This window comes from Sceloporus occidentalis, unplaced genomic scaffold (assembly GCF_023333645.1).
Source record: "Sceloporus occidentalis isolate IW3139 unplaced genomic scaffold, rSceOcc1.0.p SCAF_113, whole genome shotgun sequence".
Taxonomy (NCBI): domain Eukaryota; kingdom Metazoa; phylum Chordata; class Lepidosauria; order Squamata; family Phrynosomatidae; genus Sceloporus; species Sceloporus occidentalis.
This window is the reverse complement of record NW_028317093.1, coordinates 2303058-2321078: the sequence shown is the minus strand read 5'-3', so window position 1 is coordinate 2321078 and position 18021 is coordinate 2303058. Positions and strand designations below refer to the sequence as shown.

General features: G+C 35.9%; 1 protein-coding gene across 1 annotated transcript in view; it reads left to right on the top strand.

Annotated features, from left to right (window-relative positions):
• The first annotated feature begins 1446 nt into the window (after positions 1 to 1446).
• Positions 1447 to 18021, top strand: part of LOC149282544 (thrombospondin type-1 domain-containing protein 7A-like) — a 105726-nt gene continuing 89151 nt past the window's right edge. The window contains exon 1 of the mRNA XM_089498112.1: positions 1447 to 1588. Coding sequence (XP_089354238.1) covers positions 1447 to 1588 — 142 coding nt within the window. The remainder of the gene's footprint in view (positions 1589 to 18021) is intronic.

Below are 18021 nucleotides of genomic sequence, written 5' to 3'. Positions count from 1 at the left end.
GCTTATTAAGTTATTAAATATTTCCTTTCCCACAATTATTCTTTAATTCTATTGTAAACATAGCATTGTTCTGAGTTCCTGAGCTCAATGTCAGCTCATTATCTTCTGGCTGGTACAACGCAGGGAATATTTAACCTTTTGAGCACTGGAGCAGAGCATTGTACAACACATCGACACGTAAATGATCATAAGAAGAATTAGGCCTTTTTTAGTGCAATGCACTATTTAGTGAAAACACTAGAAATGAAACAGTCCTTCAGTATACATTTTTCATAACTGGTCAACCTGTCTCAGCAGACAAATTCAATGTTTTCCACCTTAGAAAAGCAAAATTACCTGTTTTCTCTGAACCACATACATGCATCTCTCAGTTTTTGGTTATGTGTGCAAGGTTATGGATTGATAGGGTTAGTGTCGCTTATGATGAATGATAACTATGTCTTCAAATGTATTTTTTTAATTCTGTTCTAACATTATTGCTATGTTTAGAGGCAGAAAAATCTTGTAACCCCTTCAGTGACATACAGGAATGCGTATTTCATTTAATTGTGTTGATCACTCTCTTGGCACTGAATAGGTTAAGAGACTTAGTGGGGGGGAAATAAAAGGAGATTGTGGAAAATGTGATAATGTTATATTAATCACTATACAACATTCACATTTAATTGTGATCAGTATGAGACAATCCACTTGCCTTTTTGTTTTTTAAAAAAAATATATAACTTACATTTTAAAATATAGCTCATCATTGAAGTGTGGCATTTTTCGTGTCTTAATAGACTGTATAATTTGTAGGTCTTTGCGGGCAATAACAGCTCCATTCAGTATTCTTTAGAAATGAAATCAATGTGTACATAATTATGTGACTATAATAACAACGGTCTTTGTAAAAGGAAAGTGTATATAATTACATTAAACTGGATTAATAACACTTGAACTCCTAATTCTTCACTGATAATGCTTGTCTTTTCTTTTGACGTATTGTTTTAGATAAGAGGCATCTGGGGTCTTCAATTATATGCAACTGAGTTTTTTTTTTTTTCTTTTCCTCTCTCAGAATGTTTCTTTCTTTTTTCCCCCTTTTCTCCAGCTGGTATAATTTATTCGCACTACCTCCCAGACCAAGATAACCTGCTCAGTCAGCTGGAGCCCCCTGTGGACAGCTGTCTCTCTTTTAGCTGATGGAAAACTGCCACTAGCCAGTGAATGGGAAGTGCGAGGTACAGCATCTTCAATACATGCAGAAGCAGCACAAGCAGGAGCCCTGGGCTCTATTGTTCCTGGGTGTCAAATGGTTTTTCCTTCTCGACTGGCATGCACAATAGCTGGAAAGAGGCTTCTCTTGCCTGTTACCTAAAAAGAAAAACAGGGGAGAAAAGCACAATTTGAAGTGGGCTATTCATTGTGTTCTCACGGTGTAAAACATATATCTGCCTTTCGCAAGGCATGGGGCTGGCAGAGAGACACACAGGATTTTCTGTTGTTCCTGTTCGGTGTATTGGAGTGATTGTGGTTGTTCTTGCTGGGATCTGGAGAGCTGATTCGCAGGGTGAACCAGAAAGCCAAACCATATACATATGGAAGACTGGTAAGTCAATTGAGAAGCTTATATATTACCATATTTATTTTTTAATATTGATGAATAGTAGTTAATCTGCTCATAAAAATTATTTTTTTTATTAGATAGCAGGTCTTTAATAGATGCTTACTATTTTAATAGCATGTCCTGTGTGTGTGTCTTAAATAGACTAAATCATAATCAAATAATAGATCGACCGATCTATCTATCTATCTATCTATCTATCTATCTATCTATCTATCACACAGCACAATGTGTTGCCCCAATACATTTGGCTGTAAAGATGCATTGTCTAAGGGATGCCAGGTTATGTAACCCAAGGGTCAACGGCAAGTATCATTACTGCTGTAGCAAGGAGTGGGCAGTTTTTTTAGGCATAGTCCTGTAACTTTACAGATGACCTGATTTACAATAGAAAATGGGATGTGCATGCATCAGCAGTGACATATATTGGGAAAATGAGAATGTTCACCGGCACAGGTATTGGCGAAATCTCATAGCGGTAATGTTTTATTTATTATGGAAAGAAATTTCTACTTTTAAAGAATTAAGGGTTAAATGTGACTACCAATGGTATTTTTCAAGTACTCCATACCAGTACCAATTGATTTCCGTTCATTCACAAACCAGTATTCCAGTTCTGGATAAATCCAAATCTAATTGTTGATTTCATTTGTACAACCTCAAATAAGAAAACAGAATCTTTCTGGATGCCAACTTCCTCTGGCTGAATGCCATGAAGACAGATCAATGTACAATTACACTGATATCCGGAATTTTTTAAGAGCCTGCCGCATTTATCCGGAAGCTCAGCGGAGAGATTAAAGGCAAATTCATTTAAACCAAAGAACGCATTCTGTCCAAATAATGCCAAGCTAAATGGATTTGGTTTGAGGGAGGCATATTACGATGCTTTGTGCAGTCTGGCTGTGAAGATTTTCAGATGATGGCCATAGAAAGTGAAATATTAACATTGTTCACAACTATAAAAAGTTAATTATTATTACAAATTACAAACAATACATCTGTTCCCTGGGTAAGTTAAATTTAACCTACCATCCAAACAATTGAAAGTGAAACAGTGGTCATCAGATACTAGGCTAAATGAATCTGCTTCTTGTGTTATAAAATACGCCAAGAATGAATCGTTTCTGTAGTTGTTGTTGTGATTAATAGTATGTTCAAACCCAAATAGATACAGAATATACATGTGTGTCTATAAATTACACATAACCCTGACAGCTGAGATTCTGGAAACTGGGTTAGTTTTCCATCTCACTGATAGCTTAGCTTATCACAGTAATGGAAGGAACTGTTTCTTTCATTTGTCTTCACAAAGATGCCTGGAGGAGACAGACTTGTTTTATATGAGATGTGATTCCGATTATGAAGTTCATATGAGAATTAAATAATAGCTAGAATATATACCCGATATGTTTACAAAGGTACATGTCTATAAAAGATTCAGGGCTTGTGCCACAGACCATGACTGTTTATGAGATTTATTTGATTTTTATATTCCATGGCTGTGTCTGGCGGTGCTTGGCTCCATTATTCTTCACTTTCTCCAGTATTCTCTCTTAATCAGATCAGTCCACTTTACACCCATAAGATGACTTGCTTAACCATAGTTACCGCTATTACCTCATCCAAATCTGGTTGACCTCAGCAAGCATGATTATATTGATTGGCTTGTTTCTTTCTAATGGTACGTTTCAGGCCTGGAATGGCCATCTGGCACACCAGGCAAATGTCTAGTGGGCCAGTGACCATTAGAACCTGATACTCACCAAAAGTGTCGCTCCAGAGACTGATCAGGAAGTGCAGTGGAGGGCCAGTGGCTGGATACGTGTGGCTGCACCCTGCGAAAGTATAAAAATGTTATGTGAATCTGCACATACGCTATTTGACTACCGCTAGTCCTGCCCTGGCAAGGATTTTGTGTTGTATAGAGTGAATTTCAACAAATATCTGCATATTAGGGTCAGGAGTTTTATGTATATTGTCTCTTTAAACACTTAAAAGCACACCTGTCTGAAAGAGCCCCTAGCCACTTTAGGGCCCTGATGCCCCATATGTACTATGGATAATGTCTATCATTGGCGACAGAACAATAGGAATATTTGTTGACAGGCTGTACCAAGAAGAGTTCCAAAAGTGAGTTTTTAACCTTTGCAATAAGGGTGGGTCCGAAGAATTACACAGGAGAAAAATGACTTAACATTTTACTGCAATGTTGATGGAGATGCTGAGACATCACAACACTGCCACATTTCATAATTTGTCCTGACAGAAAGGGATATAATGTTCGTACTTTGCCAGCATACAACCTAGATAAAAAACTGACTCCCATGCCCACAGCCTGGGACACGACAAATCCATACTGGTATATAGCTGTAAGCTATATTCAAAGTTTTCTCATCTCTTTGTAAAGTTTATCAGGTGCTTGATAAATGTATTTAATTATTTTTTTGGTTTGATGATTGAGTATTTATAATGTCCACTCTCTTGATTATTTGCTACATACGTACACAATATTTGTACCATATACCGCTAACAGAAATCCATGTCATGTTCTGGACAGACACATCATTAGTACTTTAGTGAATAACATCTTTTACGCCATATTTTCTCATTGTCCTTTATTTGAATGTGTCTAAGGTGCAAGCTGAAAACCCAATTATACTTGCTTTGTTTTCTCACAAGATACCGGGCAGCCGATCTATAACCATCTGTCACTGTTTAATCAATTTAGAAGGTCTTGTGACCACCAGATATCTAAGTGTGTTACTATGGGTTATGCTCTCTGCACTTTAACTCAAGGGTCATCAAGCTTTTTCAAACAAAATACTTAACAGTTTTGTTGAAGACAGCTGTGTGTAGGTAAAAATGCTTGTTTGAATCCATTATCAGTTCTAGGTAATATTGTTAAGCAAAAAAGGTATGACTGAGGGGATTGTGATGGACTGGAATGGGGGGCAAGATGCAGTAGTAGGATGTCCTAAGATGGAACCTGCAAATATGGGAAACGGCCATGACAACACTCATGGGTTTGAACAAATCAATGGAATATTAATTTATTCTGACATAAAGTTCAAGAACAATTTATAAACAATACAAAGTAAATTAGTTCTAAGGAAATCAAGTGGGTAACCTTGATTGTTTTGCAAAAATTCTATGTTAATCTAATGACTTTATTATACATTTTATATTAGTTTAAATACCAAATTTTATGTTTGTTTTTAATAGTCCCAAGGTTCTTGTTCTAGAATGAATGTGGGGTGGAATACGGTACCATTTATTGTTGCTCTACGCGTGCAATGAACTGAGCAGAATAACAAAAGGCTATTTTAGGCACAACAAATTGTGACTTCAGTGCAGCAAGAAAAGCCCTTCTACTGTTTTGCCAACATAACAAATGGTTGTTATCCCGAGAATAAATATTTTATTGTTTGTTATTAGGGACAAGCTGTCACTTATTGGCATGTGCAGCTTCTTATTCTTACGGAGTATTTTCTTTAGACTGGGTAGAAAAAAAATCTGTATGTTAAATTATAGAATTAAGGGTGTTTTTCCACTTAGACAAAACATCAATTGCAATGTCATTATGTGAAGCAAATACATCTTTGTCGATTTGTTGTCTTATTCCTCCTTATTAAGGTTTAATCACATAAAAAGAACAAACATTAGAAGAATTTTTAAGTTTCCATGGCAACAGCCTATAAGTGCCTGCTTTTGTGTCACATGACAATTAAGTCTTACTAACAGAAATTATCAATGGAGAACATTTTTACATAATTAATTGGTTTTGGAAATAGTTTGGACATCTAATGGTGCTAGTAATGATGTTTCTATTACAAGAATATGTCATTGTAAAATAAAAGCTATAGTGCACAATATTTGTGTTGCAGCAGTTTGTTTCCAACAGGGTTGGATGGGCCAAAGGGGCAGCTGTCATGGGAGCAGGCATATTTTAGGGGTCTACGGCATCTACTACTTAAACAGTCACTGTCCTGATGAAAGTCTACAATAAATAGACTGAAACGTTGATTGGAAAACTGGAGTTTCTCAAGTAGTTATTTAAAGAAGTCCCTGGAGTGCCGGTAACTATTGTTGGATATTGTATGATTTACTGTTACAGCTACTTGGCACCGGGCAGAAAAAGTGGTGATTGGAGTACAATTGTTAATTTTGGACTTTATATATATATATATATATATATATATATATATATATATATATATTAATATCTAAACACGTTTATATGATAAATTAGGAAACACTATTCATTTTTAGATAAAATTTAGGCAGGTAGAAAGTCCAAAATAACAATTTGCGATGAAATCGATTCGTTTTTGTATAAGCAATATCTCCTGGCTATGTACATGCATGATTGTGAAAGTGTATTTTATGACTTGTTTATACAATTGAAATGCTGAACAAAACATTCAAAGGTGCCACATTTTCTCGTTTTTTGACTTTGTACAGATGTGAACAAGTAATAATTTGGAAATGTGTTGCATGATGCATATATATTACATAAAGCTCATTAGTTATTTGGTACTTTGAGGATCTTTTTAAGTGATTTATTTTATTGGATTTTTTTCATAACTCATATTCATTCAGGTTATTATTGAAGTTTGAAGAGAGAATGTGGAATTTAGATTAACACACTAAATAGTTAATAATGCATTTCCAGTAATAAATGATTTAGGAATACTGTACAATGTAGAGTTGTACTGTGGATTCTTGCCTAAAGACCATTCAATAAACAACATAGGCTGCAGCAGGTGCAACAGTGACCTGTCCCCAATTCTCTTTTGCCTGTTCAATACTTCCTATACCTTTGTTCATGGTTGTCTAGTGTTAAGCAAAGAGCTATTTTTGTCTTTCTTATGGCTTCGATAGAGGGTGTCAGGGTGTCACAGGTGTGACATCATTATACCTGAGACTTCTCTAAACTTGCCTTGTCTATAGGTACAGCAGCCTATTATGAAGCCTCTGAGAATGATTTTGATCTCTGGGTTTGGGGGATGTTGGTTTTTATCTCCACCTGCTATATATCTAGTGAGACAACCTAAGCACAAGCATCTTGCCATTGATTGCCATCAGAGGGGAGTGTGTGTGTTTCAGCTTCTCCTAAAGGTAAGTATGTTGTTTACTTCTACAGGTAACAAATGCAAATCAACGTAATTAGATACTAGACTGCCAATTTTTTTTATATTTTTAATGGTAACTTAAAGGATATTCATGGTTACGTCTGAATGTAGTTTCGTGTCTGATCTTACCTGCTGATGCAATCAAGATAACTGAATATGAATTGATGTCTAAATGTAACTATAGGGCTTAGGATACACATTTGTAACAGAACTTAGAGCCTAAAATGTTCTAAGATCCCACTCATGATGATCTAGCAGCAGAACACAATAAGATCTAGAAGATCGCTTATCATTTCTCCCTCAAACTGATAACTTAGACCGTGGCACACTGCGCTGGTATGTTCAGAGCCCCGTGCTTTCTCTCCTGCGATTGATTTGCTGCTTCAAGCGGCCAATCAGTGACCAGAATTATCAGAACATAGATAAAGGGGACAGCTTCTGGTTTGTTTTTGTTTATATATTTTATTTTTTTTAAGAATGTTTACTAAAGTACTTACAGTGTAGTTTAATATGCTTTCTTCTGGTGGGGCTGTCAGGTAGGGTAGGAAGTGTGGCCAAAGCTAAGATGGATAAAATGCCATCTTTTGCAAAAGAAAAATTGTACTGTAGGTAGAAAATGTAATGCAGTTTCTAAGTTCTTGGCAGGCAGTAATTGAAAGAAATGGCCAGGGTACATATTTTCTGAATCAATTTATTAAGTGTTTATCTCAGATTACAACACAAGCAGTTTCCAGTTCTAATAAGGCTTAATATAGCCAGTAACTCATTGTCATCTTGAATAAAGTCTGAGGGTTCTCTCTGTCCAGCTAAGTTTACATTGATTCACTAATGGATGTTTCATATGTTTTTTTTTCCTCTATAAAAGTCATAGATAAAATGTATTTCTATCCAAAAGAATGCTGTACAGTTAGGTAATTTAAAATATTTATTGTTTAGTGCTGTTCTTTGTACAGAAGAAAATGAAGATAAATGAAAGTGGTCTTTGACATTAGCTACTTGGTAGTAAGGAAATAATGACAGAGACCGCAGTGAATAATTAAATATAGTGCAACACAAATTCTTTATGACACCAAATGCTTAGAATATGGTATAGATTTTGCAATGACTATGTCAGGTCGAATTTTAATGCCAGGGCTTTGTTGACCTATGGGTTTTGATGACAACATTGGCCAGTATAGTTGAATACTGTCTAGCATTAGAGGCTGCTGTATGTGCTATAGTAACATTTAAGTTATGTGCAAGTATGTTAGCCAGGCACCCTAGCTCTTTAATCAGCACTGGTAGTGGCGCGTAGGTATGGTCGTGCCAGGTGCAAATCTGCCTCCTCTTTGGCTCCCTGCAGGTGCTGAGAAAATATGTGACAAAATTGTTGATCAATAAGGGAAAAGATTAAGTTGACCCAATTGTACGTAATGAACACATCATCAAAGTTTGTTTTAAAACCATACATAGTAATATAACATACTTCACAATACCTGTTTCACAATTCTTATACCCTCTCAATGGCTGGCTTAGACCAATGAGGAGCCTAAGCATTTATTTATTTATATTGTAGATCTACCTGTGCTGACATGTTTTTCCAATATCAATACTTTAAACAGACATCAGTACAATCCAGACGACCTGTCTACTTAATCATATATTTCCTTTATTGAGGCCTCAGCCCTGCTAGCTGTTTAATCTTAATTCTTCTTAAATGTATTTGAAGTCAATCTAAAACCCTGGCTACATCATCCTACACTATTTAACCCCTTCGTGACAAAGGCTGATTTTACTTTTTGTACCCTTCGTGACAATGGCCTTTTTAACATTTCTGCGCTGCTTGTGTTTAGCTGTAATTTTCTTCTTTCCCGTTTACTGAACCCACACACATTAGATATTGTTTTTTTCAGGACAAGAAGGGCTTTCTTTAGATGACATTGTTTCATATTATTTACTACTAAAAAAAGTATAAAATATGGTGAAAATTTTATAAAAAAAATGACTGTTTCTAACTTTTAGTTGAAAAATCTTTTACTCATCTATAAAAGGTAATGAAAAAACCTGCTTGCTTTTTTCTACCCATTATGGGGCAATAAGTACAGGTAGCGTTTTGCTATTTCAAAGCCATTTTTTCCAAATCTGGTAATTCTTCCCCCCATGTGCCATTTCGGGTATCTTTGAACCCGGCCAATGCAATTTACCCCATCAAATCATATATTTTTGAAAACTAGACAGCCCAGGGTATTCCAAATGCTAGTATTTTAACTCTTTCCATGCACCATATCTACCACCAGTTTTTGTCAAACTTTGTGGTAGTCATTTTTTTGCATTTGTTTTGTCACACACATTTTACTTCAGGTATGAATTAAAAGGTTCTCGTATATGTCACTATCACAAAACACCCCAATATGTGTTCAGCAACATCTCCTGAGTACAGCGATACCTCACATGAATGATTTGGCCTGGCTGTTTGGGGGCAAAAGGGCCACATTTGGGGCATGCGCATTTTTCAATGTTGAACTTTGGCATTTGGGGATTCACTGCCCATGCCCTATTTGGTACATCTTTGAGCCGGGCCATTTCAGTGTGCCCAACAAAACCATATATTTTTCAAAACTAGACACCACAGGGTATTTTAAATGCTGGTATTTTAACTCTTTGCATGCACACATTTTACCACCAGCATGTTTTCAAAGTTTGCAGTAGTATTTTTGTGTGTGTATTTTTCCCACACACACCTACTTTATGTATGAATATACAGCTCCTGGTATATGCCGCTGTCACACGACACCCCATAATGTGTTCAGCAACATCTCCTGAGTGCAGTGATACCCCACATGCATGGGTTTGTCATTTTTGTGGGAACTAAAAGGCCACATTTGGTACGTGTGCATTTTTCTAATTGGAAATTAGGTGTGTGGCCATCCTTCCCCCGGTGTTAATTGGGACGTTGTTGAACCTGGCCAATTCAATTTACCCCATCAAATCATACCTTTTTTAAAAGTAGACACCCCACGGGCATTTAATATGCCAGTATTTTAACTCTTTCCATGCGAGAATTGTTTTAAGCTAATATGCTAATTTTAGGACTTGCTCACAAAAATATATTTTTTATATATATATATTTTTTGTTGTCTTTTTAAAAAAAAAATTTTAACATTTTTTTTCAACTTGGAGGTTCCCCTGATAGTGACATCAGTGGGAAATGATTTTTACATTTTACTAGTTTTTTACTATTTTTTTTCTAATTATTATTAATTTTATTTTAGTTTTTAATTTATTTTTACTAATCACACTGTGATTAGAAAGCTGGGTTCCATTGACTTGCATGGTGAATGCAGTACCTGTATTCAACCTGCAAGTGGAGCCAAAGTTCTCTAGATGGTCTGGACCATCTAGCGAACTTTTAAAATTTGTTGGTTCCTGTTACAGGGCAGCGGCCATCTTGCTTGATGGCGAAGATCACTGGCAGCTGCGGCTGTGGCCGCTCTCCGGAGCGGTCACAGCCCATCGAAAGGTAAGTGTTTGGTGTCGCTGGATGCCTCCTGATTGAGGCATTCCAGCGACACCATTTAAGTTTAGGAGGCGATCGTCGATCGCCTCCTAAATGCTTTTAAAACGGGCGTCCGCCGCCATACAAAGTATGGCGGATGTTGACGCCCCGTGGAGGGGCCAGAGATGGCCCCTTCGTTCCGATCGCGGCGTTGCTGAATGCCTCGAGGTCGAGGCATTCAGCAACGTTTTTTGGGTGCAGAAAGCGAAAACAGATCGCTTTCTGCACCCGTTTAAAGACGTGCCGGTCCTGGCACGTCAATTGTCGTAAAGCACATGCTTTTCCGTGTCGTGCCAGGACCGGCAATTGTCGTTAAGGGGTTAAATTTCACAGCACATTTCTAGCACAGAGACAACCATGAGAAATATCTCTGATGACATAACTGGCAATAGAAGCAAAAGACATCATTTGATTTTGTAATTATAAGATAGATGCCATAAACAGAAGAGCTGACAATAACCTTGACTTTTCCATTACGTAGATATTATTGATGTCTGTGCTGAGCTCCTCAGTACGACCCATTCTACTGCCAATGTTTGTCTATGGAGATGGCTGCCTATGTGCTTGATTTTATACACCTGTTAGTAATGGGTGTGGCTGAATATTTATAATTGTGTCCATTAAAATAACATGAAATGGGCCAGAAATACTGTGTTAGATGTTGTTAATGTTGTAAATGACTATTGTAGCAGGAAACAAGTGATTTTTATTGGAATATCTTCATTGGCGTACATGGGCTCTTTATCACTCCCATCACTCCCAAGTTCCAGTGGCAAGTTGTGATCGCTAATCCAAGTTTAAGTTTAAAAGACTAATTCATAATTAGAAAACTAGAAATGTGCTTGTTTTCATTGAAAACAGCTAAGTGACCCCAAACATTTGAATGGTAATGTAATGTGCTGGGACACTGACACATTTATACATATATAGATAAGTTTTCTTCTAGGAAATTCTAATTCCTAATTACATTCTACATAACTACCTCCTTACATGTTCATGCCTATCTCACTCTATAGCTGAAGTGAAAGCCCCAGAGATGTCATAAAATGTATGTTTTCTATTCCCCCACATCTGACAGTTGTCAAGACCAACACAAGAATTTGGTCTGTGACATTAATACAGTGTGTAGAGCTTTACAAATACATTGTCTTATGCGCTTTCTGTAGTAAAACATATAATAACATATATACTATACATAGTAATAACACTACTATTTGGTTTAATTTTCAGTCTGTCATCAAAATAATCAATAAAATATTTTATCTTCATTGTGTATTTTTAGTATACATATAAAAAAAAAAAAACTAGGACAAAAAAATAGCCTGTATTTATTGATAATTGCTGTCTATGCACTTGATAATCATGAAGTGGTTCACTATTATTCTGTACACTGTCTCTAATGAAATATGACCTTTTACCACATCCCCCATCTCAGTTCCGATGGAATTTACTGCTTCAAAATGCTTTTCTCATTTTAGTTTATTTATAGTTATCATAACATCTGACTTCTCCTGATATATGCAATTATATTTAATAGTGAGGAACATAGCAATCAAAGCTCACTATATATATATATATATATATGTATACCGTATTTGCCCGAATATAGGCCGCACTTTCCCCCCCCACTTTAAGTCTTTAAAGTGGGGGTGCGGCCTATATTCGGGGTTTAGCGCAGGAATGCAGTTCCGGGCGCCGGGCAGGCAGCAGGGTTAGGATACAGATCCCCCGCAGCGGTGCAGGGGACCTGCATCCTACTCTCCGATACGCTCAGACAGCCTCCCCTGCCGGCACTTTCCACGTGGGGGGTGCCGGCACGAGAGATTGTCTAAGTGCATCGCGCAGACGTTCACCGGCAGCGGCGATGCGCGTAAACAACCTCCGCTGCCGGCACGTCTGCTTGGTGTGCTTTAACAATCTCCCTTGCCGGGAATTCCCACTTATTGAAAATAAACCCATTAAGTTACTGATCGGAAGTACTTTGCAAATACCATACCAAAGGCAGTCCACACCGTGATTCCATAAAGCAGTGAAACCAACAAAACCATTAACCGGTATGAAGAAGAGGAGAACTGATTAATTGTTTGGGTGTTACTGAAATCTGTTTAATATCACATAATTTAATAAAAGATTAATAAAATATACTTCCCACTTTACTGTAATGTAATAGATTGAGACTTTTTGTTTTAACTGTAAGCATGAATTGTTGTAGCAATATGCGAATGACATTACACATTGGAAACCATACAAAATGACATTTATATGTGGTATGAACTAGGTAGTGCACTTTTAAACTCACTTTTGCATTGTTTAATCAGCAAATAAAAGAATTATTATACTTGTAACCAGGAACACCACACTTAATACAACACTTTTGAGGAGGATACAATTTAAGCAGTTCTTTGTAATATATTAATAACATGGGACACTTGCATTTTGACTGCATAACATCTTTTAAAATCATTTTTCCTTGGGGCTTTGAGTTAAATTGTTACACTGCACAATATGGTGGACAAGTAACACAAAATAAGGCATCTCGAGATAACAGTATTGTAGAATAATGACCGAGCCATCTGTCCTGTCAGTAAAACTTAACATCATTGTGTGGCTTCAACTGCGTATCTATCTTCATGTGTTTCCCGTTGTTCATGTGGAGTTAGTATAATAACATGCCCCAAACATCCTTCAGGAAATAACGCTATTGTTTCTGTTCTTGTATCTCTTGTGATCAAGCTATTATTTTTTGTCTTTATTTTGGTTGTTGTCATTGAAGTTTGGACTTTAGAGTTTAATCATTAGCAGCAGTCAGGGTCTATAGCAGATGGTCTGAGCCTCTTTAATCAGGAACCAGAAGCACAGGGCCCCTTTTAGTCCAATGTATATTGAGTGACATCTGGGCAGATAGTTGTCCCTCTCCGAGAAAAAGTTACATTACACCTTCTTGATTTCTCTCCTCAACCATAAATGTCACATGAATTTATTTCTGCTGCTGCCATAGCCCTATGAATCACACGCTAAGAGCATCATGAAGTTATTCTTGTGTTAATGGAAATAGCATGGAGACACATGTGCTAATGGAAATAAGTGTCACTGTTTGTGAAGTATAAACATCTTAATGTAGAGGATGGCAGAACACCGCATTGCCTATTGTATGGAGTCTTGAAGCAGTTAAGAGGAGCATCAGGAGCCAACTGCGTTCATAGATTAATCCATCAGCTTCCGTAGCCATGCATCATCCGCTGAAAAATAATGTAAATCTCATTAGGGGGTTTCTTATTTCAAGACAAGGGAAGACAGCAGTTACAAATGGAAGCCTTAATGCTTTGTGTTAAACTATATCATGGTTCAAACCTCTGTCACGCACGGCAGTATGTAAATGGAGACTCGAGAAATTATTCAGTGCTTTAACATGAAATCTGCAAATGGAATCCAATTCGTGTCACTTAACCACTGTAACTCTAAAATATATATATTGTTTGTCTGAGCATATTTGCATCTGGCTAATAGTCTATATGCGTACATAAATATTTCTTTTATCTTGTGTGCGTATGTGAGTGCATATGAAATATGCATACTTGCAACCTATGCCTACCATTTATTATTTTTATTTTATGTGAGAAAGATAATGTTATCATAAAGCACTGTCATATAAAGATATGTTGCAATACCTTAGCAGGAAAAACTACTTGGTTATAAAATGTTGTCATCTGCTGTAAACATAACCATTCTCTGCCTTCTTGTAAGCAAAATCAGTTTTATAATAAATATGCATCAATTTTAACATCCTATTTTACACACACACACACACACAAAGCATGCTGTTCCTCCCAGGCATATTGTGAGGAAAGCACAATGAATGCAATTACTAGAGCTGATTGTTCATGTGCAGATTAACTCCCAGGGGCCAAATTTCATCTGTGAGGTCTGGTAGCAGTTTCTGTTACTGAATTTAATATTGCCTTAAGGAGAAACCGTACTCCAGAGCTTCCGACATAGTGGCTGCTTTGCCACAGTGCCCCCCAAAAAATAAATTCCAGTTATCTTTATTAGTCATTAATGATAAAGGATATGGCATATAATATTTTAATATATATATATATGTATATATATTGTAAACGATATTAATAAATAAATGGATTTGAGTAGATTTGATATGTTACTTTGGAGTGGTGGAATCGTGGAATCTGAGGTTTTTTGGTCACTAATCTCTTTTTGAATGCTATTAACAAATCAGTATTTAAGGTTTAGAGTTCAAAGCGGCAGCTATTTCATTAGCAGGCACTGAAAAGGTTAAATATAGGTAGCTCAAGAACTGGATGTTGGTACCTGTGTTTAGACAAGAGGATTATTTCCAAGGGTTATTATTGTTATCTTTAATCGTAATAGTGCTAACATAAATAGCAGCACGGTACAGTTCCTTATAAATTTACCAACGCCCAGCATTTTATTTGGGAGACATAATGCCTTTCTATATGAAATTCATTAATAGCAATGGCTATGCACAATGGAAGCATATAGGTTACAGCATTTTAAATACATTACAATATTCAGTCCAAAGCACCACGATGTATTTATCTGATGAACCTGGTTCATAGCGTTATGCAGGTACTGGGGAAAAATGTGAATGCCTTATTTTATTTGTTAGCCAAAAAAGCAAAATAATTCTGTCTTTGTTTTTTCTACGTTGGCAACCACATTGTGCTCTTCTTCCTCTTAAAATTATAGCCTGGAATGCATCTCTTTATTAATTCATGTGCTTAATTTCCTTCAACCTCATGGGGATGGAAATAAAACTTAATTGCATGAATGTTGTTAGCGGGTAAATAGGTGTCATGTAATGTTATTATGCTAAACAATGGATTCTAAATAAATTAAGTTTGCATTTTCAGCATAATTTAGTAAATTACCTACCCTTAAACAATTTCAGTGTTTTGTTCACTATAGTCATACAATCTAACACTATATTATATATATTATTTTATATAACAAATAAGAGTCCTTAATTGGGAGGTTAGAAGTCAAAACAGAAAATTAATCCAATTCCCTCTTGAGGTGTATGAGGTACAGTTGGTACATGCGTATCTGCCATATATACATCTAAAATCTTGTCGCGTTAACTGTTTGTTATAAAGGTCCATCCCAGGTAAGCCTCCTCTGTAGTAAATAGTTAAAGGTGTAGTTCAACTTAAATTTTATTTCAACCAGTGTTACAAACTAATAGCTATAATATGTGCCTCTCATTTTTCAATAAACTGTTCCTCAGTTCTAGAATTCTTCACCTTTGTACTGTAATCTTTTCTCCTGAGAACACTCACTTCTGTCATTAAAATCCCTCTACTCCCATAAACCCCCCCCATTTTATAGACAGTGTCATTGCAGTAATTGTAGCAAGGTTGTATGAGGTCTCAATACAGCGATGAAACAAACAGGGAAAGCTAGGGTTGAAAGACAAGGGTCTGTTGCTAAGCAGCACAAGTGTCTTGGCAGGACCTCCAATGATGGTTTTATGTAATTTCTTACATAATTTCTGAGCAGTTGAGGAGGAAATCTTAAAATCATAAATATTAATAAAAAGTCTTTTACATAAAGCAGTACATATCTGTTAAGATTCAGCTTAACAGTACCTTTAATACAATAATGTTTTAGCACACAGCTCCCCAAACATTTTAGACCTGGAGACCACCTTAGGAATGTGTTTGATCTTTACACATCGATGGCTCAAAATATACATATAGATTGCCTAAAATACTACTAAATGAACTACTCCCTTTAATTACCATGTTTTGCCCTGTGCTCATTAACTCATTTACCCATTTTCTTTAATGATAAATACATACCAAGCTTTTGGCAGCTGCCAAGGAATAGCTCGTGAGAGAACAGTGCACTCCATGTCTTCATATCAACAACTAGCCATTAGAATGAAATACAATTAGACAAATAAATGCAAAATATAATACAATAAATAAACTCAGTATAGAAAATATATAATTAATCCCTAAAGTACACTTTTTAGGACAGTTTCATAAAATGTCGTTATATCCTTGTTAAAAAATTGTTTGTTAATTTCAAGCAGCTCTCATTAAATAAAAAGCTGGAGACCTCTGGTTTACATATCTTACACAGTTTATTAATACCAATAGTGTGATTTTTGTTTAATAAAATGTTGAACATTTTAGTATATTTCTATGTTTAGCAATATGCCCATGGAAATATCAAAATTCTAACATATTTAAATTTATGGAAGATCAAAATATGCCTGTGGCATACTTAGTGGGTCATGAGACATAACTTTCATCTCAGTAATTATTTCTGGTTCTTTATTAAACATAGTTGGCAGCAAAACTACTTTGCACAAGCTTGTATAATTAAGTATATATGGATATGGTGTTCATTTGTCAAAAGTGTTCACAAAAAGCATGAGTGGAAGATATATAATCTAACATCTAGTAATGGCACTTCTTTTAATGAAAACTCTGATCGCCAGCACTTCCTACATATTTATTAAGAGAGCCGTGGTTCCAGAATTACTATATGTTTTGTATGTTTTCTACGACACATTATTATGAAAGATTAACTAAAACATGAATCTAGGGGTTCCTATTCTGTTCCCTTTTTAAACGGAGAAATCACATGGGAAAAATGTTGACAAAACAGGGTGTTATCTCATTGTATCCAAATAAACTTCCTTTATCTGCAGACCTTGAAGCTCCTACTGTTGTGATATTGTGAGTGCATTTTCCTGCTCAAACATCGCATTGAACTCATTCTTTATGTCAATGATAATGAGTCCATTCCTCCATAGACTTTCATTATTCAGAGTATCCAGAGTGATTAAGACTGAACCATTCTATTATTTACTGTACAGTATGATAAGGAAATAGGGTGTTTGCGTAGTACATTGATAAGAGCGCCAATACATACAAATGGCTAATATGTAACTGCCCGAGAACATTATATTATGCAAAAGCTACAGCTGCTTTATAAACAGAAAGCAGCACAATATTCTTAAAGAGACTTATTTTTAATCTGACACTAGTAATAATAAAACTCACCTGTACACATAATAGTCCTAGCCACAAGCAGTAACTTCCCCATGTGCTTGAATCCAATCAGGTAAACAGTCTATGGGTTCAACCACCCAACTTCAGCCCGCATACCAGTTTCTCTCCAAAGAGAGGATTAATTTATATGGAAAGAACTCATGGGTTCAAAAACAGGTCTATACGAGCTTTAATCAGACATTACATGTAATAAATGAAACAGGAATAATCCTTTGCATACATTTCGATAAATTAAAATTGTTCCCAGATAGCTTAAAATGATAAAATATAAAATATATAAAATATTATAAAATAGCCTATCGGCCTACACAATATTTATATATACATTTTTTTATGTGTATGCAATGACAATTGTACTGTGCAGCATTTAGAACAAACTCTCTCTCACAAAATAATCATAGCATAATACTACTATAAGTATTTAAATAGCAAAAAATCAGTAGTAGTAAGGAATGTAATCCCAGTATGAAATAAAAATGTTGCCATATTTTATTTCAGGATCAAAATGAATTATCCCAACACACAGATGTATGAGGCAGATGATTTTATAGAACCAAACATGCCAGAGGAGTTATTAAGGCAATGCTTTGCCAACCCACTTTGCGATTCAATCCATCAAACACTAATGAACTTATATGTTTACTAGTACGACTTCTATTTGAACACAAGGTTTCTGTTCCCAGCATA